Source organism: Oxyura jamaicensis, chromosome 4 (genome assembly GCF_011077185.1).
Source record: "Oxyura jamaicensis isolate SHBP4307 breed ruddy duck chromosome 4, BPBGC_Ojam_1.0, whole genome shotgun sequence".
NCBI lineage: Eukaryota > Metazoa > Chordata > Aves > Anseriformes > Anatidae > Oxyura > Oxyura jamaicensis.
In genome coordinates, this window is record NC_048896.1 from 24,789,249 (window position 1) to 24,812,420 (window position 23,172).

Genomic DNA, 23,172 nt, shown 5'->3' on the forward strand with positions numbered 1-23,172 from the left:
CCAGAGGGTCGCGGGCCGGCGGAGGAGCGGGCGGCGGCTGCCGGGCATGTGGGGGGGCGCGGCGGGGCCGGGCCGGGCCGAGCCGCTGCGAGCCAGGCGGCGGGGTGGCGGCGGCGCGGCCCCGCGCCGGTATATATAGCCCGCGGGCCCCCTGACATATGCTAATGGCGGCCGCGGCGGGGAGGCCGCGTTTGAAATTGTAAACCCCGAGCCCCGCGCATCGCACCTCCAGCACGGCCCGGCCCGGCGGGGAGCGGGGAGCGGGGAGCGGGGAGCGGCGGCACGGGCTCGGGCACGGGCAGGGCAGGGCAGGGGCGGCCCCCGGGCGGGCACGCACTGATAGAGCCGCACACACACACGTGTATACGCATATACCTGTGTACACACACATAGACTTGCGTACACACACACATGTACGTGTGTACACACGTGTATACGTATGTACGCGCATACACAGCAAACATGCACACGCAGACAGACGTATACACACATATACACGTACACAGACGTACACACACACACACACGTACATGCACACATATACACATGCACAGGTGCCTTTGCTGCTGGTGGACAGTGCCCAACCCAGGGCTAGGACCGGGGCAAGGACCAGGAATCAGGGCTAGGACTTGGAATCAGGACCTGGACCGGGACCAGGACCGAGAGCAGGACTGGGATCAGGACCGGGACCACAGGTGGGACTGGAATCAGGACCAGGACCAGGACTGGGATCAGGACGAGGACTGGGACTGGAATCAGGACCAGGACCAGTATCAGGAACAGGAACAGGAACAGGACTGGGACCAGAATTGGGACCAGGACCAGGATCAGGACCAGGACCACAACCAGGACCAGGACCAGGGCCACAACTGGAATCAGGACCAGGACCAGGGCCACAACAGGAATCAGGACCAGGACCAGGACCACAATCGGAATCAGGACCGGTATCAGGATCAGGATCAGGACCAGGACCAGAACCAAGATCAGGACCGGGATCAGGACCAGAACCAGCTCCGGGTCCACAGCAGGGCCCACGTGGGAGCTGCTGGAGCATTACGTGGACAGGTGCAAGGAGAGGCAGGAGGGAAGAAGGAGAAAGGGCGTTACCTGAGGGTTAGACCTGCCCAGACACACATGAAAGAAAAAAAACACAAAGATCTGACAGCTTTGCTCCCTGTTTCTGAAACGCTAATAAAATGTACATGCATTACCCTTTCCTTTTATGACTTCAGTTACAAGGAGGGGAATTTTTAAAGAAATTGGCATAGTCAGGGAGGTGTTTTCCCCTCTGCAAATTCTCCCTCGGATTTAATTTATCATTAACATGACATGAAACTGATCTATGGCGTTTGTATATCGGTCTTAAAAACATAAATGGGCAGACACATGGTTTGTGATAAATATTTTCAAAGCTTGCACCCACGAAGAAACAGAGAGCAAGAGATGGCCCATCTAGTCCATCTTTCTTGGGGTTTTGCAATGGGACCATTATCAAAGTCCGTAAGCACCACAAATTAAAGATAATGTAATATCCTAAAAGCCCCCTGTTATCTTTCTATGATGTTTTAAAAAATGTGGGACCTTTTTGTCCTGTTCTAGCTAAGCATATGCATTTTTCAACACAAAAGCAGAATGGTTCACACAAGCAAAATTATTTGCGGAACACATTAATTACTAGCAATGATAAAGCAATGGTGTATTAAAACCAAGAACTCAATTTCTGCCTTTTGTGCTGCTTTTCTACCATATCTCATGAATTTTAGGGCTCAAACTGCACGGCTCATCTTAGCGTTCAAGATGTGCAATGCAGTTCCTTGCCAATATTAATACAAGGTTTTAAGGGACGAAACGCAAAGATCTTTTGCAGTTAACTCTCTCAGAAGTTTGAGAGAATTGCTTGGCTGTCTAAGGTTTCATTTAAACAAAAAAGTTGTAGAGAATCATGAAAGATTAGTTCTCCAGTCTTGCTCCGTGGTCTTTTCAGTCACCGTCTAAATCTGGGAGATCAAATGGATTTGACTGCTTAGCTTTATTTGCTGTGGAGAGTATAGGGCTAATTAATTGGCAGGTGCTTTAAAGCAGGTAATGCTACACCTTTTCATCATTGCAGTCCTAAGTACTGCCCCTGTGTGCACCTGAATTATAAAAAGGCTGCTTTAAAGCAAGTGATTTACTGTGGAGGGATTTAAAACTGAAAAAACTAACGCTAAATACAATGATCAGATAAATCACCTCAGAAGAGAGCACAGGCAGACCTGCTCTGAAGGCAGTTACAGATAGATGTTATATTATTTTACCTTTCAGATAACAGGAGCCTGTCATGTGGTGGGACCCAAAAATCCACCATAATCGAGATTTCAAAGCACATCTGTGTAAACATTATCACATCAGTGTAAAACATCAACCAATGAGCTTTCTCTTTGAACCAAATCTACTTAATTGCAGTGCTAAATCAAAGAAATAGATCAAAGTTGAATTATCTATATGGCACCTATTTCTCAAGTAGCCTGTACGCTGATTACTCAAATATACCTGAAACGTTTGAAACACGCATCAAGCATTTTTATTGACATGACGGGTAGGTCAGGATCAAACTGTAATTAGTTCATCACAGCTGCTAAGTTGCAGGACATGCACTTGGATGGTACAGCTAAGTATATAGGAGGTGTATTCTGAGCCGAAAGATGCCCCGTTACCGAAAACGTTCCCGGGTCCCAGCGGTACTCGCCAAGCCCTACCAAGCAGAGGGCTCTTCTGGTTAGATGGCACCCAATGGAGGAAGGTTTTTCTGAAAACAATATCCTCTGCCGTCATCCACTGGAAGACCCTTATGGCTAAATCTTTCCTGTTATATAGTGGAAACATTTTCTGTAGAGTGGAATATGTAACGCCGATCTGTTCCGAGTGGAGTCTTTAATGTCTGGGCACTGAACCGGTTACGCTGTTTTATAAAGCACGAGAAAAGAAACAAAAAGATAAGAATTTTTTTTGTTGTTTGCACTAATCATGTGACAGGAAAAGATAACACTGGAGATTTTTTTTTATGCACCTTCTGAGACTATACCATGGGAAGTTAAATAATTTTGAAGAGTGTTTTTACAAGAGTGCATTATTGAACTTAAAGTATACAGTGCAATCTAATCAACGTTATGTATACTTCCTAGAGACTGCACTTTCAGCGTCGTTGAACAAATACATATGTGGTCAAGTTTTTATTTCTATAGCAAGTAGCTGGGGCTTCTATAGACAATATAATTACTGTACATTGCCTAAGAATAGCATATTGTCACAGGAAAAACCTAGTGGCTACCAAGGAGAAAGCAACGCACCAAAATCTTTGATGTGCATACATATGCATAGAGAGAGAGAGATCTATGTATCTATCAGGTTGGTTAGAAAACCTTGTAAAACTTTACGTCCTGCAATGTATTGTGCCATTATTAATTTTAGAACTCCTTTACAGAAGTGTCATGCCAGCCATAAAATGGTAATTGTATTATAAAATAACATTTAACAGAACAAAGGGGGCAGGTAGGTCATGAATACACAAGAAAGCAAACACTGGGTGGAACAAAAACTACTGAGTAGAACACGAAGAAATTTGTCCAGCTGGAGACATCTGTGTATCATGGTCATTTCCAGATTATTCCTAGTCTGGGACCAGAAAACATGGCTGGCTGCTTTCAACAAGAAGAGCAGAACAGGATGAAGCTACAGTGAGAGCCTGATGGAGTACTGCAAATCTGAGTGAAGTAAGGTGTATTCTTATATAGGATTTACTAGGAAAAAAAAAAAAAAAAAAGATAACTTTCAAGGCTGCATGTGCAAATAGGGTCATAATCTGATGACGCAAAACCTTTAAAATGCAATACGCACATCCAGAACCTTTTCTTCTGAACTGCTGTAGTTACAGATATGTATGCATGTATATATACATACATATGTGTGTAAGTATATCTATGTATAATGAAAAAAAATGGAGGTAAAAGTAATGCTGAAAAAATAACTTTCCTATAGAAATTAAGTTCTACCTTTCTGGCATCTTAATTTTTTTGTTTGTTTGTTTCTTGAGTGAAAACAGAAATTCTTAGAGCTTTTTAAGATTCATTGTTTTATTGCCCATGTTTTTGTGGGTAAACTCTCGTGTAAGTGGAATGGGATAGAGAAGTTACGCAGTGAGCTGCCTAGGTAGCGAGGAACCTTTACATCCAGTTACATCCACAGAAAATGGACCTTTTCCATATATATCAGCATCCAAATGTCGTTTGACAACTTTCATATTAGTTCTCCAAGCGGATCGCTAAATAAAAAACACATAGATTTACTTAAATTAGATGGTTTCTGAACCTGTGCACATAGGATCATGTGCACAGACAGCTTACAGCTTTTGACTTACTGCACAAATAAATTGTGCTCTTGTTCTTAAGCAAACACTTCACCAGGGAAGTTCTAACATACCCAGACATAAGTAGTTACAGATGTGTATTGGTTTTTCTGAAGTGGAAAAAAAAAATTAAAAAAATGAAGGTGTTATTGAAAAGTTATTAAATTGTGGCTAATCAATTTCAGAGAAACAATGCGATCAGGGAGATAACTCATGGTTCTTGTCTACAGTTTTAAGTGACTGATCAGGCATTCAGCAAACAGGTTTACTCAGGGACACTGCGCAGACCAAAAGATTTCTTTTCCAGTAAAATTTAAAAAAAAAAAAAAAAAAAAAAAAAAAGACTATTTTTAAAAGGTAATTCCATTGCTGAATGATGTCTCCTCATAAGGCAGCTAGAACTGAAGAGATCCAAGAGCCACGTTCTACTAAACTTTCCAAATTGAATGCTTAGTCATGCAACTGCTGAAAAAATACCTGAGTAGACAACTTGTTAGACATCTAGGTGGCAATATTGCCTTGACACCTAAATACTGTCCTTTTATCATTTAGTACAGAGATGTAGTTCAGATCTGGAGACGACCGTTTCACTGTGTAAACACACATATACTTACAAACAAAGCAGTAATCATTAAAAAAATACTTTTTAATATATGGGAATAATGAAGTCAATGCAATTACTGTAGTGGCTCATGAATTGGCTTACAGTATTCTAAAATATCAAAAGAAATGCAGTGACTATCATTCACCCCAAATACTAGCCTTTCCAGACCTATCTTGGAGGTAAATCAACCCTGGACATACATACAGTTGTACGAACTGTCAGGTTGCCTGTTGTCAAATATAGCCGCAATTCTCCCTTTACAGAATATGGTAACTATGGAACATTTTGTTAGAAATTGAAAATGTATAAATGCATTAAACATATTTAAATGTTTAGTTTATGCATTTCCTCAAACATGCATATACAATTACGTAACAGATTCACTTCTTGTTCATAGTAACGTATAAACCCAGCAAAGATTTAGGAAAAAAAAAAAAAAAAACTCTGGAAGAGCATTCTTGCAACAATTAAAGGACAAAAAAAAATAAAAATAAAAATAAAAATAAAAAAATTAGGCTGCACCTGACCATTGCAATAAATGCCACAGGGCATGCAGTGACTTGAAATGTGTGTATGCAGCTTACAAAATTTCAATGCAGCGTAGGAGGCAATGCAGGTTGTACCGTGAAGAACGACGAATCATGAAATGCTTGACAAGGTAATGAGCCATCACCACCAGCTAGGGACAAAAGTACATGATTATTATTAAGAACTGTTCTTTAATACTTGGTTATGCATGGGGGCTGACTGTGGCCAAGAAAATTTGTCAGAGGTGAGGCTGCAGACATGGCAAGTGTCTGTGGTTTCCTTCGGGGGCTGATGAGAAGGCCTCAAAATGCAAAGTTATAAAAGGGTAGGAGAAACTGAAGTCTGAGGTCACTTTGAAAGGATCAGTATAAATACTTGAAAAGGTTGTGGGAGAATCCCACTTTTCTGAGGAGAACATGAGGTATAGAGAGAGCTATTGGAAGGAGAGGTGAGATGGTTTCTAGCCTACTGGTATTTAGGAATTAAGTAATTAAATTGGGTCCCAACTAAACAATGTAGTAAAGAAAAGGAACATTACATGGCTCAATGTTAAATGACACTTTGACTCTTTGACGATTAGATTAGTCACTTAGCTCCCTGCTTCACATTTCACTTGCAGAAACTGTTCCTTTTGTAATCAAGTGCCTCCTATGGACACATAACAGCACAGTTTCAAAAATTGTGGAATGTCAGTTTCCAATAAACTTAAAAAACAACAACTTGATACATGAAATGCATCACAGGCAACACCGTTGAATGCAAGTTTATCTGAAACAAGCCTCACATTTTTAGTTTTGGCAGGCTGCAGACCTTTATATAGCTGGCACGCCCCAAGAGTTTCCAACATTTTAAATGGATCAGGACATTAGTAGGTTTTAAGGGACTGATGGACTCACAGCAATCTTCATTTTAGTAAGGATAACTAAGGTCAGTGAATGTTTTTGACTCAGCAGTAAAAGTGAACACTTTTGATGCTCTTGTCACCTCTAGACTTCATGCTTATGACCCAAATGAGGTATAGTTGGAAGCTCCTTCTTCTCTGAAGCTAGTGCTTCCAGGTTTCTGTAAAGACGTATTGCTGGGCCATGAAGGAAGACCTCAGAGGCATAACTCTACAAAAACAAAAAGGTAGGCTCTGGAGCATTGCTAGCCGGTCTAGAAAAGGGATTGTCCTGCTCTGCTCTGGTGCAGTCTCACCTTGAGCACTGTGTGGTTGGGCACCACAATGTAAGGACATTAAACTATAATAGTGTTCAAAGGAGGGCTACAAAGATGGTGAAGGGTCTAGAGGGGAAGACTTATGAGGAGCAGCTGAGGTCCCTTGGTTTGCTCAGCCCAGAGCAGAGCAGGCCAAGGCGAGGCCTCATGGCGGCCTGCAGCTCCCTCACGAGGGGAGCAGAGTGGCAGGCGCTGAGCTCTGCTCTCTGGGGACAGCGACAGGACCTGAGGGAATGGCATTGAGCTGGGACAGGGGAGGGACAGGCTGGGGGTTAGGGAAAGGTTCTGCACCCAGAGGGTGGTCAGGCACTGGGACAGGCTCCCCAAGGCAGTGGTCACAGCACCAAGCCTGTCAGAGTTCAAGAAGTGTTTGGACACTGCTGTCAGACACACGGTCTGATTTTTGGATCATTGTTGGTCCCTTCCAGCTGGAGATATTCTGTGATTCCATGACTGTACACCACAATGCCCACGAATAAGCTCAGTCCTCACTCAGGGCTCTTTCTACACACCCTGCCCTGCAACTTCGCCCTGAGCAGCCCGGCTTTGGGCTCCCGCCCGCTCACAGCCCAACACGGGCACAAAACCCTGCGGCTGCCCGGGGCCGCCCCTCGGGCACCCCTCGCTACGACCACAACGGTCGGACTGGCAGAGACCTCCGGTACCGACGGGGGGACGGGAGGGGGGCAGTGGGGCGGTGTCGTGCCGCTTCCCCACCCCTTCCCCGCTTCTCGCGAGCTTTCCCCTTCTCCCCCTCGGGGGCTCCGTGCGCCCGTCAGCGGGGCGGAGCCGCGGCCATGGCCGCCCTGCGCACCCTCCTGCGGTGGCGCCGCCGCTTGTGCCCCGCGCCCGGCGCCCAGCCCGGCCGGCGGCTGTGGGCCGGCGGCGGGGCCGGGACGAGGCGGGGGCGGCGGGAGCTGGGCTGGGCAGCGGCTGCGGCGGCGGCTGGAGCGGCTGTCGCCGGCTACGCGGGGCACCGGCTGTCCGAGCGGCGGCGGGAGCCCCCCCGGGAGCCGGCAGCCGCCGAGGCGGGCGGAGCCCGGGCGCTGCTCCCCATTCCGGTGGCGGCCGCCGCCAAGGAGACGGTAGGTTGGGAGCCGGGCCGCTGCCCGCCGCGGCAGGACTCCGACCCGGGGCGAAGGGGATGGAGAAGAGGGGGCTGTATAGGGCGGGGGGCTGCCCTGCCCTGCCTCCCCGGGGGTGTCCCGCTACTGGGCACAGCCAGCGCCGGGAGGCTCCCGCTGTGAGCAGCCTGCGTCTGTGGAGCTCTTAATCACCTTCTGCTTTATGAAAAGTTGTTCTGTAAGGGGAACCGCTGCTGGTAGCACAAAACCTGCGTCTTGTGCTCCGCACGGGGGTTTCCTCGGAACTTCGGTGCTTGCTGCTGGTGAGAAACGCGGCAGGTGCGGTGGCCGGCCGGCCACGGGTGGCCAGGAAGAGTTGGCAGCCCCATGGGGACTGAAGTTTCCCCCATAGGGAGAAAATCCTGCACGGTGCTGTGCTTAGCATATGGTGGTGATGTCTGTCTGTCCGTTTTTTCATTGAAAGTTACAGGTTTGTTAAAATGGCAAGAGCCGTGGTTAGGCAGGCTGATGGCTCCTAAGGCTGAAAATCAGTGGTGCAAGTGGCCCACTTTCTTTACATCGAGTTTATCTTATAATATATGCGGGCACAGGCTCTGCATTTTTACAGTGGAGGCCTTGGGCTCAGTTATGAACGCTGGTAGCACGTTTGCCATCGTTATTAGCCAAAAGGCGGTCTCTATGGGCAGCATCATGTATGAAGCGAAAGGGAGCCAGGTACTGTTGATCCTGCACCTACTTGTGGTCTCAAGTCTGGTACCAGGGCGTAGAGGACCTAAGAAACTCTTTCAGCCTTTCATGCCATTTTGATTGGACAGACCTTTACATCATTTGACTTATCCAGTCTTAATTCCGGGACTTCTTTTGAAGGAAATACGGCTGCTGCGTCCTTGAAAAGTCAATAAATTTAGCGTGACTTGGAATGACGTTTTTAACACGCATAACTTCCAAAGTGTTGAGGTTGCAAAGAGTAGAGCTTAGATGTCAGAGCTAAGGTTAGATTTGAACCAATATAAAATAACGTGTAAATTAAAATGTCTACTTTCTATACACAGAATATTTTTGAACGCTGTAGAGTCAAACACCAGGGAGGGAAAAAGAAAGAACAAATGAACATGCTTATTTTTGTGCGCCTGTGTGAAAAGAGAAAGCAGTTATTTGGGGTTTCAATTGGGTTAACAATAAAATCTGAAGGAGTAAGTTGAAATGCGTCCACTCAGCTTGTGCAGCCAGACTAAATGCACAGAGAGCGATTGATGTATTGGCTTTGTGTTCCATCTTTTATTTTGAATGAGAGTTCTCATTGATTTCAAGTTGCAGATCTTAATGGTCAGCATTTGGGGTGACAAAACATCCTTTCAATTCTGCCCCCCCTACCCATCCTCCCAAAATGAGGATCAAATAGGTGTGAAAGTTTTGGTTTGAATTAATGTATTCATGTGCTTTTCCTATCATTGGCGGTTGCCCTGCAGAAGGGTTTGTGTGGCAACAGAGGAATGCCATAGTTTGATACTGGGTCTAGCTGTTCAGCTACCAAGAGTAGTTTGACCGTGAGCTCGGTCAGTGATCTGTGCGCCATTTGTGATTGCCCTCAAGAGTTGTGCCTGCTCTTTCATTACAGGCATCTAAAATACCTCCGTGAATAAAATACCACGAATGTTATTCATGGTATTGTGCAATGGGAGTGTGTTGTTCATAATCTTCCGTCCAGCAGGATGGCCTTCCCAGATGCTTCTTACTTGGATCGTTTGAAGGAAGAGGCAGCTGGTGTCTCTGCTCTTGCTTCCTGGTGCTATAGTGAGCTGCAGTAGCTGCTAGAAGGAATTGCACTGCATGATTTTTGCCTTATTTCTGGGGCTTCATGTAGCAGATGGAAATGAGTATTCCATCCAAAAAAATGAGTATTTTTGGATGAAGGTTTTTGTAGGCTCACAACTTCTTATTAGAACAACAACTTAAAAGAACAGTCAAAGTGATCACCTCTTTGCAAAACCTGAAATCCTCTCCTCAAAACATGGAATTGATGGAGATTCTTAACAAATCTCAAATATTCTAGTGTGTGCTACACAAAATGCATCTCTTCCCATGTATTGGTTCCATTAAAAAAAATCTGGAATATTAATTGACGATGGAAAAAGTAGTTTTTAATGGTTAGTGCGCTGTCGACTTGTAAGTGAAGACAGTATCACAATGTATTCAAATATTAAAGTACTTAGATATTAAAAATGGTCGGGATAATTCAAGATAGGTATGGATGAGGCAGTCGTAAACAGTCCTTAATTCCCACGTGTTCTTTATTTCTTGAGGTGGCTTTTTATGGAAGTGTAATAGGCAGAACAGCCTTGTTTCATCTAGGCAGCTCCAGTAAGCAGCAGAATAGGTTTCTGGTCCCCCTAGATACTGAAAAAGATGCCTGTGTCTTTTTTTTTTTTTTTTTTTTTAAACCTACTTTATTGTGACTTTCCAAGAACAGCTTGCAGGCCAACAGCTTCCAGGTAACCTTCATATGGCCTATGGGAGGAGTTGTGCTTGGCCCAGGTAGTATCGCTACAGGTTACTTTTCTTCAGGTTCTACCACTGAGTGCAAATAATGCTTGGGAAAAGTAAAGGAATATTTAGGAAAATGACATTAGCATATCCACCTTGGTAATTAGTTGCCTTGTCCTACCCATTGTGTCTAGTATTTACTGGTATGGAACCAATCTTACGAGAGTTTTGGGATTGCATGCCTAAGACTGAAGATGATGTGGATGTTGATGGGGGTACTTCCCCATTCCCGGCCAGTTCAGGAATGATGTGCATCATTTGAGAGTAACTGGAAAAAAAAAAGTCTCCTGGAGAAAGAGAGTGTCTGAATGAGCTGCAGATCTTTCTGTGCTATGAAATGCTTACAAAATGAAACCCGGTGAGCAACAGATTTGTGAATTTATGTGCAGCTGAATAAGAAGTTGCTCTTTCCTAGAAGTCAGATAAATGCTAATATGTGTCACTAACATGTGGCGACACGTGTGATGTGGCAAACAGTTCTGCTGTTGAATTCATTACTAAAGTCCACAAAGCCTTCCACTTAATTTCCAGGTCACTTCCATGTAATGTTTCAGAATCAAGTAAAATTCTGCACCCAGACCTGCTGATATCGTGCCTGAAGGCTTTGGTAAGGACTGAGAGAGCTCCTTTGCGGGTCTAGGAGATGCTTATGCAGAACAGGAAACTCCTTGAGACAACAGTTATTTTGATATAGATTATCTGTACTGACAACTGAGAATGGTATTGATGCCAAAAGAGCCCTGATCCTGAAGATTTCAAACAACGTTCTGTTCATGAGGTATCTACCTTGTCAGGACAGCTGTGTATCATGCTTTTTCAGCACATTATCGCAGTGCTAGAAAAAAATAATGTGGTATCAGAAGATCTGGCTTCCAGTTCCTTGCTTCCATGTTCCTTACTTCCCGTGTCATCTCTGCAGCTTATAAAATTTTTCTTGGAAATACCGATGATGACATATTTAGCACCCCAAAAAGATCTCTTCTGTAATCGTATTGTCATTGTGTAAAGGTAGTGAACTCCAGGTCCTCATGTTCAGACGTTTTTATGAACAGCTGCTGAGAATCACTTCCTTCAGAGGTGACTTAGGAATTAAAAGGGAAGTTGAGGAGAGACAGACACAGAATATTTACTTACCATGTTTCTTGAAGGCATGCTCCTTTCCAGAAGGAAGCTGCATGCTTTGGATGTTTCTCAGAGGGTTTTTTCCTTCTACCTCAGCAGTACCATGAAACTCTCTCTTTCTCCTTGTGAAAATACTCAAAAGGTCAAGTTTATTTGTAGTAGCACATTTCTGAGTAGATTACATCATATATTTCCAACTCGATGAAATGAAGAAGAGTTTAACTCTAAAAAGTAAGGCAAATGCCCCTACAGAGCAGGCTCTTCTGCCTCCTCAAAGAGGATGCTGCTTGAAGAGATGCGTAAAGGATCATTTTCACAAGGATCACTTGTAGTTAACCTTTTTCCATATGCCTTGTGCATTTCATGTAGCAGGTCAATTGCCAAATGTAGGCAAGTGGTTTGCTTGTTGGCTGATAACATCTGATGCTCTTCACCATGTAATCACCCTGCGAGGGATAGTGCTTGCCAGCCAGCTGTCGCAGAGCCTTGTTGATGGAAAAGGAACATTTTCCTCTCAGCATTACTTCTGTGTTCCTCGGGCTGTTAAAAAGGGATGATAAGTGCTTGGGAGAGACAGATCCAGCATGTTTCAGTCTCGCACGCAGCGAAGCATATGGACATGTATAGCAGGGTATACACGCAGACTGAATCTTCTGGAAGAGCTGCTGGAAGAGTTCAAGTAATCTGCATGTCAAACTTATGCAAGACGGACTGTTGGAGAATATGGCAGTGTAATACTAATTTTGGAGGATTTCTGGAATAGCTGTGCTTCTAGATAAACATTGTTACCCCAAGAATTTCCTGTAACGGAATTGTATTTGAACAGGGCCCTTTTTACAGCATTTTAAACTCATTCCAGCTTCCTATGCTTGTAAATATTTTAATATAATAATGTCCTTGTCTTAGAGAAAAGGGATCAACTAACAAAATTGTTGGCTGTGCTACATCTAAGTAGCTGCTAGAAATATAACTTCACTAAGCATCAAAACAATTTTGTCTACTTTGGGATTTTCCCCACACTGGGAACTTGACGTTTAACCTTTTGGCCACCCAGCATGAAAACAAAATTGTGCTACTTTTATCTACATGGGAGCATATTAAATAAGCCTGAAGTCAAATATAAGTGAAGGAAGTAAGGAGCAGCATTGCTTTGAAAACCTTTTTATTTTAATAATTTGCACAGATTCTCATTGATGGAAGACAGATTACTTTGCAAGCAAAAATTCAAAGAAACTCACTCACTTGAAATAAATTAAAGATTAAACTACTGTAACATAACATATTTTTGACTGCAAGCAAAAGGTACTTTTCGTAGCAAATGTTGGCTTCTTTAGCTAAAATAGTCTCACCTTTATGTCAGTTGGGAAAAGCAAAAGAACACTGATTTGACTTGGAACACAACAAACGTGTGTTTTTTATGATACTGTTGGAGCCATTCACTTCATATACATGTACATACAGAGTGTATTTTTGTGTGTTCTGTAAAATATTTTGCATTAGTTTAGATATTCTTAGGACCTGAAAGTTGAAGCGTTGTTATGGGTTTTGATAATATGTTCTTTTGGGTTACTTCTGCTTGTAGGCACCAGTTTTTCTAATTTTCAAATAAAAATCCTGTCTCTGGCATTTAAGCTTGTCTCTATGGGAAAAAATAGATCTTTGGCCACAGAATAAAACTTCATAATTACTGACTTAACGTTCTATGACTAACACTTGGCAAAGGACATTTCTCCTCTAAGAGGAAGAGTAGTGATTTCATGTTTTATCGTCTGCACCGTGCTTCTGCTGACCCTGAGCAGTATCATTACCATTTATTGATATTTTCAAATAATTTGAGGTCATAACTACTGCAGTGTTTTAATTACCTTGACGTCACTGTGTGAGCTTGTGTCCAGCGTCAGGCCATCTTACGGCAGGTTAGAGTTACTGCATGGATTTCAGTGTAACCATCCAGCTTAATTCACGTTATACCAAATTCAGACATCATATCAGTGAGGTAAGAGAGCCAGTAAGAGAAATATGGGACTAGAAATGGAGATGAAACCATGCCTTAAGGCAGTTGGACTAATACAAGGAAATCTTTGATGAGAGTGGACTTTTGGGGCTGTTTGACTTGGCAGTGCTGGCAGACACAGTAACTGAGCTATGAATACAAAATGGGAGTGAGTTCGGCCTAGATTTCCTTCAGTTAAGTTCTTGCTGTGGTTTAAGGGAGAAAATACAGGGTGGTATCACTCTAAAAGAGATGCTGCTTGGAATGCATTCAGAGCTGATTGACTTAAAAATGCTGAGCGACCTTAACAAAGATGCACTGGACTTAGAAAGGGGAAGGGCAGAGGGATGAGAGGCACAAACTGTTTACAACTCCTGGTGCTTAGGCTCCTGTGGGAGCAGGGAGAAGATAACACATGGTTTGTGAGAGCTGCTGAGCCTCAGTCTCCCCCTTCTGCATCTACTTGATCAGTTGTGAGGTGGAAGGATGGGAATTACGGCCATCACCTGGATTATTGGTGTCAGCCACCTTTTTTCCAGCGAGCTCAGTGAAGTAGATGGTACGCATGCACAGATAAACAGGAACTAACCTGCTACGCTTAAAGTTAAGATAATACTGCTACCGGGAGGTTCGTCACATTCTGCTCGAAGGGAATTACCATGTCCAGTTTTCAAAAGAACCATAACACGATGCGAGATCATTGTAGTTTGCAGGTAGGATTGCCCAGAGGATTAGTAAACAGAAGCATAAAAAAAATCTCCCCTCTTTTGTTTGTCAAAGAGATGTACTTTCATGAAAGTATTTTTTTTTTTTTTTGAAGATTGCTGGTAATTACAGAGAGATTTAGTCTGGATAAGATCATGAAACTTCAAATAGAAATTGGAATCTTACCGAATGCTATTCACTCCCTCACTAAGAGTACCTTTCCTGAGGTATTCAGTATCTACTCTCTGTGTCTCGTTCCTGCGTCCATCGGATTTGATACTAGTGCTGTTATAACAAGATTGCCTAACCTGGGCGAAAATATCAAATAAACCAATTGAGAGCAAATCATGGTGTCACAAAAATTCTCATACTTGCCTCACTGGAGTATAATCTGCTAAAGTCGGGGAGAATATATTGAGGAGACATTGTAATTACAGGTTGAGAACTCCTTAAGTGAATGCCTGTAAAGGTATGGGTTGAGGTAGCATTTTAGGATGTCTCGACTTTTTAATTAGCATATTAAGTAGTTTCTAACAATGACAGACTCTATGCAAATAAGTTTCATGAATTAATAAGCAGTAGTAGAAGAAGGAAAGCTTTCATAGGTGGCTTTACTTGGCAGTTTAGTAATGCTTGTGCCTAGAGTCTTCCGCAGCCAAGCCCTGCCTAGACACTTGGACACTTGATAGGTGAGTCCAGTGATCTGGCACAGTAAGTTAAGCCCTGTGTACATTCATTTGAGTTCATGTTAAATCAGTAGCATTGTTCTGATTCTTTCAGGTGAAACCACAAAGTTCATAGTAAAGTGGTATTTTTATACCTTAGACTAAAATTATGCTTAAACTGTGATTTCCCCACCATGCTAACCTGAAGTAGGTGCAGGTTTCTGCTGGGAGAGGTGAAACTTTCTTTTCCATAAGCTACAAATTCCTGTGGCCTAGGTTTTGGAACAAATACTGTGCTTTGGGGACAGATCCAGGATTTTGTCTGGCTAAGAAATAACACCACGAAAACAAAAAAAATTCGGATCAGTACACTTATCCAGTTTGACACTTAGCAAATAGAGCATTTAAGTGCCAGACCAAGGGTGTGCAGGGTATTGAGAGGTATGGCTCTTAATGGTGGCCAGCAGTATTTCTATTGGATTGCAATGACTTCTAGCCAGAGGGTAAAATACTGGTATTGCTATTTAGCCAGAGGGAAAACGTAGACTGGTGAAGGTGAAGCGGAAAATAAGATTTTGGAGACCAGAGTGCTGGCATGAATTGAGTCTAAACGTGTCTCAAAAATTCCATGTTTGCAGTATGTTGTTTTATATTAGTGTAGGGTACTTAAGGTAACGTTAAGATACGCCTGAGAATTTTGCAAATCCTTTTTTAAGTGTCTTGAGGGAAATACTAAGCAGCAGTACCTGAGATGGTGTGAGTTTCTCGAGAACAAAGAAACTCAACATGCTCTCCAAATCTTAACAGTCAAGGTGAGATGATATTTCTTGAATGATGTATTACCTACAGATTCTTCTGATTATGCGTGATTGGTTATGATTGATTACAATTGATTACACATACTGCACGTGTAATATGGCCTTGAAGCAGTTTCTTTCCTGAAAGTTGACTTTGCAGAGGTACTGCTATATTACTCATGCTTACAACCTGCATTTATTCAAAAGCATGTTTGTAATAGTGATAAAATAACATATGTATCAAAAAAAAGATAGATTATTAAACTTCAAATACAAAGATAATCAGTTATGTCGCTACAAGCTCTACCAAAACAATGGTGTTGTGTAAATCCCACATGAAGGCATAGCTTGAATGCCACTGGACTGTAGAAGGATCACTAAGACTATATTCAAACAGCAGTAGCACATAACTATTTTGGCTTGAATATGGATATGTCAGAAGAGAATTCGTCTTTTTTTTTTTTTTTTTTTTTTTTTTTTCCCCTCCGGGGAGACCTTAGAGGCTTTCCAGTACCTAAAGGGGGCCTGCAAGAAAACTGGGGAGGGACTCCTTGTCAGGGGGTGTAGTGATAGGGCAAGGGTTAACAGCTTTAAAGTAAAAGAGATTTGGGTTAGGTATAAGGAAGAAATTCTTTACTCAGAGGGTGGTGAGGCACTGGCACAGGTTGCCCAGAGAAGCTGTGGATGTCCCATCCCTAGAAGTGCTCAAGGCCAGGTTGGATGGGGGTTTGGGCAACGTGATGTAGTGGGAGGTGTCCCTGCTCCTGGCAAGGGCTTGGAACTGGATGGTCTTTAAAGTCCCTTCTAACCCAATCCTGTGATTATATGTGTGTTTGTAGGTCTGGTTGTTAGAATATTTTTTATTGGTCACATTTAACTGAGTAATCATTTAAAAAAAACTATGGAAGACTGATTCTCAGTCAGAAGTATAGAATATTTGTATATAGAGCAGCCTACTAAAAATTAAATGAATGTATAAGCATTTCATTTAGAATTAATTTCTGTGACCGTTTTTGCCATTGAAACTAAATTTGATTCCCTTTTCCTTCTCCCCTGTAGACGCAATAATTTCAGAGGGACAAGAGACAGTCCAGAAAGAGAACTATGTACTCAGTCATCTTTTTTTCTTCCTTCTAGAAGGCAGGTTAAAATGTCCTAGGTAAAATATCCAAGTACCAAGACTCCTATATATGAAATGGATTTAGGTATATCCTTTCTTTTCCTTTTATGAAGCAGTTTGGATTTTATCTTTTTCACCTCTGAAAACACGTTCAAGAAACACGCAGTTTCTTCAAGTTATTGATTCCACCATGGAGGAGTTTGCCTGGCTTTGAGGTTGAAAAAAAAAAGCTTTCAGTTAGTAGTAGTATATTTTCTGTTTGAAGCTTTGACAGTATAAAATAAAGATACAACAACTTAGAATATTTACAGCTTTGTACTACTAAGTTTAAAAATAGTGGGATGATGAACACAACAGAATTGGCCAATATCTATAAACCTCTCATGGGTTGTGTGAACTCCATGCCATACAATACTTCTGTACCTCTGGAGGAGTAATTCTGCTCTTATTCTGTTCCCTGAGTATGATAGCTTTGATTGCAGTAGATAGTTGAAACAGCAATCATCATAGAAGGTTTGCATTGTGTAAATGGAGTTATGGAGGTGTTTCACCTATTACTGTCAGTAGCTGCATTCTACATGAAAAAGCAATACAAAAAAAAGTTTTCAATTTTCTTCTGGAAATGTCAGACAACTGAAATAATTTTAACACAGTCATTTAAAGTCTGACTGCTCAAGTTACACTGACTTCTTTGAGTTAAAATTGCCCTCCTTTCTCTGATTCATGAGCCTAAGTCCTCCTCCCCCGTCGAGCTTGAGTAGTATCAACAATTTCAGTGCACGAAGATTTATTGTTAAAATTGTAGACGACTGAAAATTATAGCAGTAAAAATCTTAATTTCAGCTCTAACTGTACAAAAATATTTGGTTGGATTTGACTTTATGAATTATCACCTTTACATTTACAGTTTCTTTGTAGCGAATGGCAGTGGCAATTGTAAAACAATGCTTTTTGTACATTGAAATTATTTCCTTCTGTCTTTGAAGGTTACAGAAAGCAGATCAGACCTTGAAGATTTGCACCTTTATGCGACACCTCGGGAGCAACGGTTTCGTAGGTTTGCCAGTTTAGAATTTGAAGGGCAGCTGTATATGACTCCATATGACTTCATTCAGGCTGTCACAAACGATGAACCCAAACGTAAGCGGGATTTTTATATTGATAAAATTACTTGGGAAGTGATGGTGGTTTATGTTATTTTTCCTTTTAGTTTTGATTACTAATGTTGTTACTGATTGTGGTGAAAAGATGCTGAACCTTCCAGAATTTTATCTGTAACGGTATCCAAATGCATGCAGACAGTGTCCTGATTTCTACTAGGTTGTAAACATCTGTATACTTTTTTTTTTGGATTCCCTCAGAAAACATTAGATAAACATTCTTACCTTAGAGGTCACACACAGCGTAATGGGCATGAAAGACAAATTCATGTTTACCTTTTGCATTGACACAGTTACAGTTCTGGTTTCTTTCCAAGCAGACCAGTGTTGCTGTAAAACTCACCTCCTCTGTGTACTTTCTGTGTAAATCGGCAAGCAAGAATCCAGTATTCTAAATAATTTAGGATAGCATTGGTTTGCAATTTTTGCAATCTTAAATTGTCATCTGGGATCATTTTTGTTGGGGAGGGGGGTTGTTTTTTGTTGTTTGGTTGGTTTTGTTCTACAGAGATTCTATAAGCATGTCATGGTTTTCTAGATAACATAACTTTGAGCAGGAGTTTCAGTCCTTTGGGGAATCTACTTTCTACACTTTCTAGCGCTGCGTGTTAATTAAATTGATGAAAAATAAGCTAACAACTTCATTTCACTTTTTCTAAAATTTTTGCTTTAAATATCAAAGAGTGACCAAAGAGTAAATGAATGTTACAATCCATTGCTGCTCCAATATTACTTTTGTTTGCAGGGCATTGGTAGCAGCACACAACTGAGAAATGAGAGTATCTCTGCTCAGATGTGACGTGTATAATACCTTACCATAGACTTCAGGAAGAAAGATCTATACCACAAAGCTAATACAGAGAGCAGTCAAAAGCAGGTAAAACAGTCAAGGAGCTCTTAAAGCTCTCTGCAGATTTTTCCCCACTGTTATGTTAGCTGTAATGAAACAAAGAGGAAAGAACCTAGCCATGGCACATCCATGATCAAAACTTCCATAACATTTGAATAAAGATGTAATCTCGTGACAGTGAAGACAGAAGATAGATGCTTAGGGAGTGAAAACTTGCAAAACTTTGAAGCACTTAGCAGGAAGCAAATCTTCATTCCCTTTTTTGCTCTCCATTTGAAACAGAGAAAGCAGATTCCTTATCACAAAATATATATATATAATTACACATCAGCACGTTGGATCTACTTTCTTTACCCAGATCTCCAGGTTATCCTTTTTTTCCTTTTTTTTTTTTTTGGTCACTGTGAAAGTGGGTTTCAACAGCTTTTCCATTGGCAGTGCATCCCATAGCATAGCCATGTGTGTCTATGGAGTATTTGTGTCATTTACTGGGCATCGGTTAAATAATCTACTTCATTTTAAATTCATTTTATGATGTTTTGACTAGTCTGTCTAAGCTGCATATGTGGTACATCTGTAAGAGTTTTCATGTTAATTAAACTTAGGTATCTTCCTCCCTCACTGCAAGTATTCAGATGTTTAAAAAATAAAAGTATTAAGCCTACAAGGATATTCTGTTCATATCATGTCAAAAGAGAAGAGATCAGGAACTCAAACAATGAAGAACCCTTCTGAGTTGAGTGTAAAAAACCTTGCTTGTGTCAAAATCCTTCCCATGTATCCAGTCGATCTCGGAGACAGAAAGCAAAACCAACCTGCATGCCTTTTAGTTTTATACTCTAGTTTAATAGATTACATGACTAAGATAATTATTTTAAGGGATGGTGTAGGAGGCTGCAACTAAGTAGAAGTGGATGACTTCATTATGATGGAAGTCATCTAGGATATTTAGGCAGAACTGGGCTGACCTCTTGGATAGAAGGCTGACAAATAGGAAATAATAAATGAAGTAAATGACATGTACTTAGTACCATTTCTAGCTTCTGATCTCTGAATGTTTAGTTTTAATCTTTATATTGCTTTGTCAGTTTGCACATCTTAATTATCTGTCTTCATTATGTTCTCCTAAAGGAAGTAAGTTTAAATAAAGTCTTTTTCTGAATAAAATAATACCTGCTAGAAATACTTTGTAATTTTGGATCATTTTAGTTTTGTTTGAAACTATAAATAGCAGGGTCCGTGCAGGCCAACATACCACAGTGTCTATATTTTTGCATAAAAGAAGAACATATGCTTAATTTTTTTTTTATGGATGAAGACTATAAAGGTCTTAAATATTGTCAGAAAGCAAAACCACCCTTTGAAGAGTAATAATAGTAGCTCTTTGTGTCTGCTTTATAGAAAAGCTAATGATACTAGACCTGAATGAGATTTTTGATGGAGTGAATGCGTCTATTGTGATTGATTTACTCTGGAAATCTTGTAAACCCCTACAAAAGTCAAGAGGGTGTTCACTTCCTTTTTTTGATTAAACACTAACTAATATGGTAAGAGTATATTTTTCTTTTATAAAATGTAACTTTTGACTCCAGGCAGCTGGAGTCAAATATGAAATAAATGGTATAATTAACTTTTTGCTGCTGCCTTTAAGGTGAAGGCTTTCATTTGGGAAAATATATCTTAATAGTCATGCTTGATACATTTTTACCATCTGAATGCGTGTTTATATGTTCAGAAAGTCAATTAAAAGAAGAGGAAATATTTTGTTTGTTTTGCTAAAAAGCTCTTGATAACTATAAAAACTTCAACTTAATACTGAGCTGTAAGAAGTATGTATATAGACAGAAAACTTTACTTGCTTGTCTAGAAGGATAAATCTATATATAACATGAGAAATTATCTGGCTGGAAAGCTAGATATAATTATTCCCCATTTTTGCATAAACATACAGTGATTTATGTGGTAAAGGAGGTTGTTTTGTTTTAGTATTTTGAGACAAAGCTTTAATTGACATTAAATAAACTGAAAAGTATATAAAAAAATTGGCTCATGTTATGATGTTGTGTGATATAACCTCACCATATTTGCAGTGGGATTTGCAGACACTCTTAGTGCTATTGCTGAGGCGTAGAACTAAAATTTCAGTCAGTGTCATACCACGAACCAGTAAGAGACCATAGTGAGTAGCTTTTGCGTCCTGGTTGTTATTTAATGAAGCATGGACACTACCGTGAGAAAGGGTTTTATAGCACCAGAGGGTGTTTTGCTCTATAAAAATTAGCCTTTACTACCCAAGAATATTATTATTTGACCACATAATCAATTTTTTGTACCTTTGCAAATTCTGATATTTGCAGTGCTTTATCTTGATACTGAATGTGTGCAAAGGTTTGTCTTGAGAGGGTGGTGATAAACATCAAGTTCTGAATTCTTAGGTGGTTGTAGACAACTGTTGTCAAATGCCAGTATCATCTGCTCCTGGATTCTTTCATACTAAGGCTTCAGGAAGAAAGCTTCTGTTCAGTCTTATTCATTATGAGTTTTCAGGTGTAATGAGCAATTTCAGTTCTGAACTCTTCAGCTTCTTTGTTAAAATTCCTTACAAAAAAATTAACAGAGGCTCTAAAAGGGAGCACGAATCTGATCACAGAATCACAGAATCATCTAGGTTGGAAGAGACCTCCGAGGTCACTGAGTCCAACCTCTGACCTAACACTAACAAGTCCTCCACTAAACCATATCCCTAAGCTCTACATCTAAACGTCTTTTAAAGACCTCCAGGGATGGTGACTCAACCACTTCCCTGGGCAGCCTATTCCAATGCCTAACAACCTTTTCAGTAAAGAAGTTCTTCCTAAGTTAAGAAGTTCTTAGGAATGGCTGAAAGGAGTCCCAGCTTCTGATGTTGTTTCAAGGATTTTTTTTCTATGTATTTGCTTTAAAATACATGACTAGTGAACTGAAGCAAGGGCTAGAATCTAGGTTTCCTTTACAGTCAGAATTGTAATACTATTGCTGCTAAATTATGGTTCAGACTATTCATTGATACCACAAGTTAACACAAATGCTCTCTATTTCCAGTTTAATGCTTTAATGATGTGTTTAGGAGATAGAATGTATTTTCTCATGCTAAAGTGGAGTTTGATTAAAAATTGTAAGTCTGAAATGATTCTTGAACGTTAGGAGTCTAGGTATGTATTAAACTATTTTTTTCTATTAATAAGATAAAGATAATTTTTTTGAACCAGGCTGAGGACTTACCTCATTAATAAAGTAGGGAAAATACTTCTTGTTTGGCTAGAAATGAGGGATTGCGGATGTAGTATTATTTTAATGACATCATATTGACATAACTAAATTTGGTATATTCATAACTTTGTCTTTTGTTGCAGGTGCTAAAAAGTGGCGATCCCTTTCAAAGCAGGTGGGTAATAATTCCTATGCTGGAATAATTCCTATAACCATACGTTTTGCTACAACTGCCTTTTTCCATGATGTAAACTTGGGGTTGCAGAAGAAAGGTTTTTCTTCCTTATAAAAAAAAAATGCAAAATTTTTAATTTCTTCTTTTTTGTCACTTCAGACTGATTTGAATCCAGAATCTCAAACATACTTGAGCAGCTGTGCCTGTTACGTTGCATTTACTGACTCCCGAACCTCTGCCAGTTCCTTCCTCAGCCTGTATCTGAGTTTCTTTAGTGGCTAAGTGTAACAGCTGCCTGAAATACTCGTGCCACTCTACCTTTTGTGATGTTGAAGTGCCTCTCGCATTTTATTTTTTTTTGTATTTGTACAACTGCAAGAAGGCCGTTTCAGTGTCCATGTATTGAAAGTAAAGTACATTTGTATTCATGGGTGAAGTTTGCTTTAGTTTAGGTTGAGTATTTTAAAGGAACAATTGCCTAGAGCTTGTATCAAAACCTCACTGAAATCCAGGGGGGACTCATCCTTGGCTTCAGTGAACGTGTGCAACGGTGAGTAATTTCAGCAACAATATGTTATACGTATCTCTCCAATTCTACAAACACTTAGTATTCTTGCAGATTTTTTCTTGGATGAGCAATTCTTGTATTAATCATGTTTGCAAAATTTATGTATGTGTTTGAGGAATTAATTACAAAGTCATTGTGATAAACTGAAGTTAAATTAAGTGGTAGATTTGCATGGAGTTCCTTTCTTGTCTTTTATGTGGATTTGCTAGCATTTACTCATAATCAGAGAACATCTTCATTTAAATATCTAAATATATTCTTCAGTATTTTTCAAATGTTATTTTTTAGGAATTGAATCAGATACTTATGGAGACACCACCAGTTTGGAAAGGATCATCCAAACTTTTCCGTAATCTTAATGAGAAAGGTGAGGGATAAGAATTCATTTTCCTGAACCAAAATGTC

General features: G+C 40.8%; 1 protein-coding gene across 5 annotated transcripts in view; it reads left to right on the forward strand.

Moving 5' to 3' along the window:
* The first annotated feature begins 7,497 nt into the window (after nucleotides 1-7,497).
* Nucleotides 7,498-23,172, forward strand: part of MICU3 (mitochondrial calcium uptake family member 3) — a 47,386-nt gene continuing 31,711 nt past the window's right edge. For 3 of the 5 annotated variants that reach the window (XM_035324347.1, XM_035324345.1, XM_035324348.1), the window contains exons 1-4: nucleotides 7,498-7,819; nucleotides 17,752-17,905; nucleotides 22,168-22,199; nucleotides 23,056-23,134. In XM_035324347.1, the coding sequence (XP_035180238.1) occupies nucleotides 7,532-7,819; nucleotides 17,752-17,905; nucleotides 22,168-22,199; nucleotides 23,056-23,134 (553 nt within the window). In that variant the 5' untranslated portion in view covers nucleotides 7,498-7,531. The remainder of the gene's footprint in view (nucleotides 7,820-17,751; nucleotides 17,906-22,167; nucleotides 22,200-23,055; nucleotides 23,135-23,172) is intronic. The other 2 variants (XM_035324346.1, XM_035324344.1) reach the window with 1 other exon arrangement.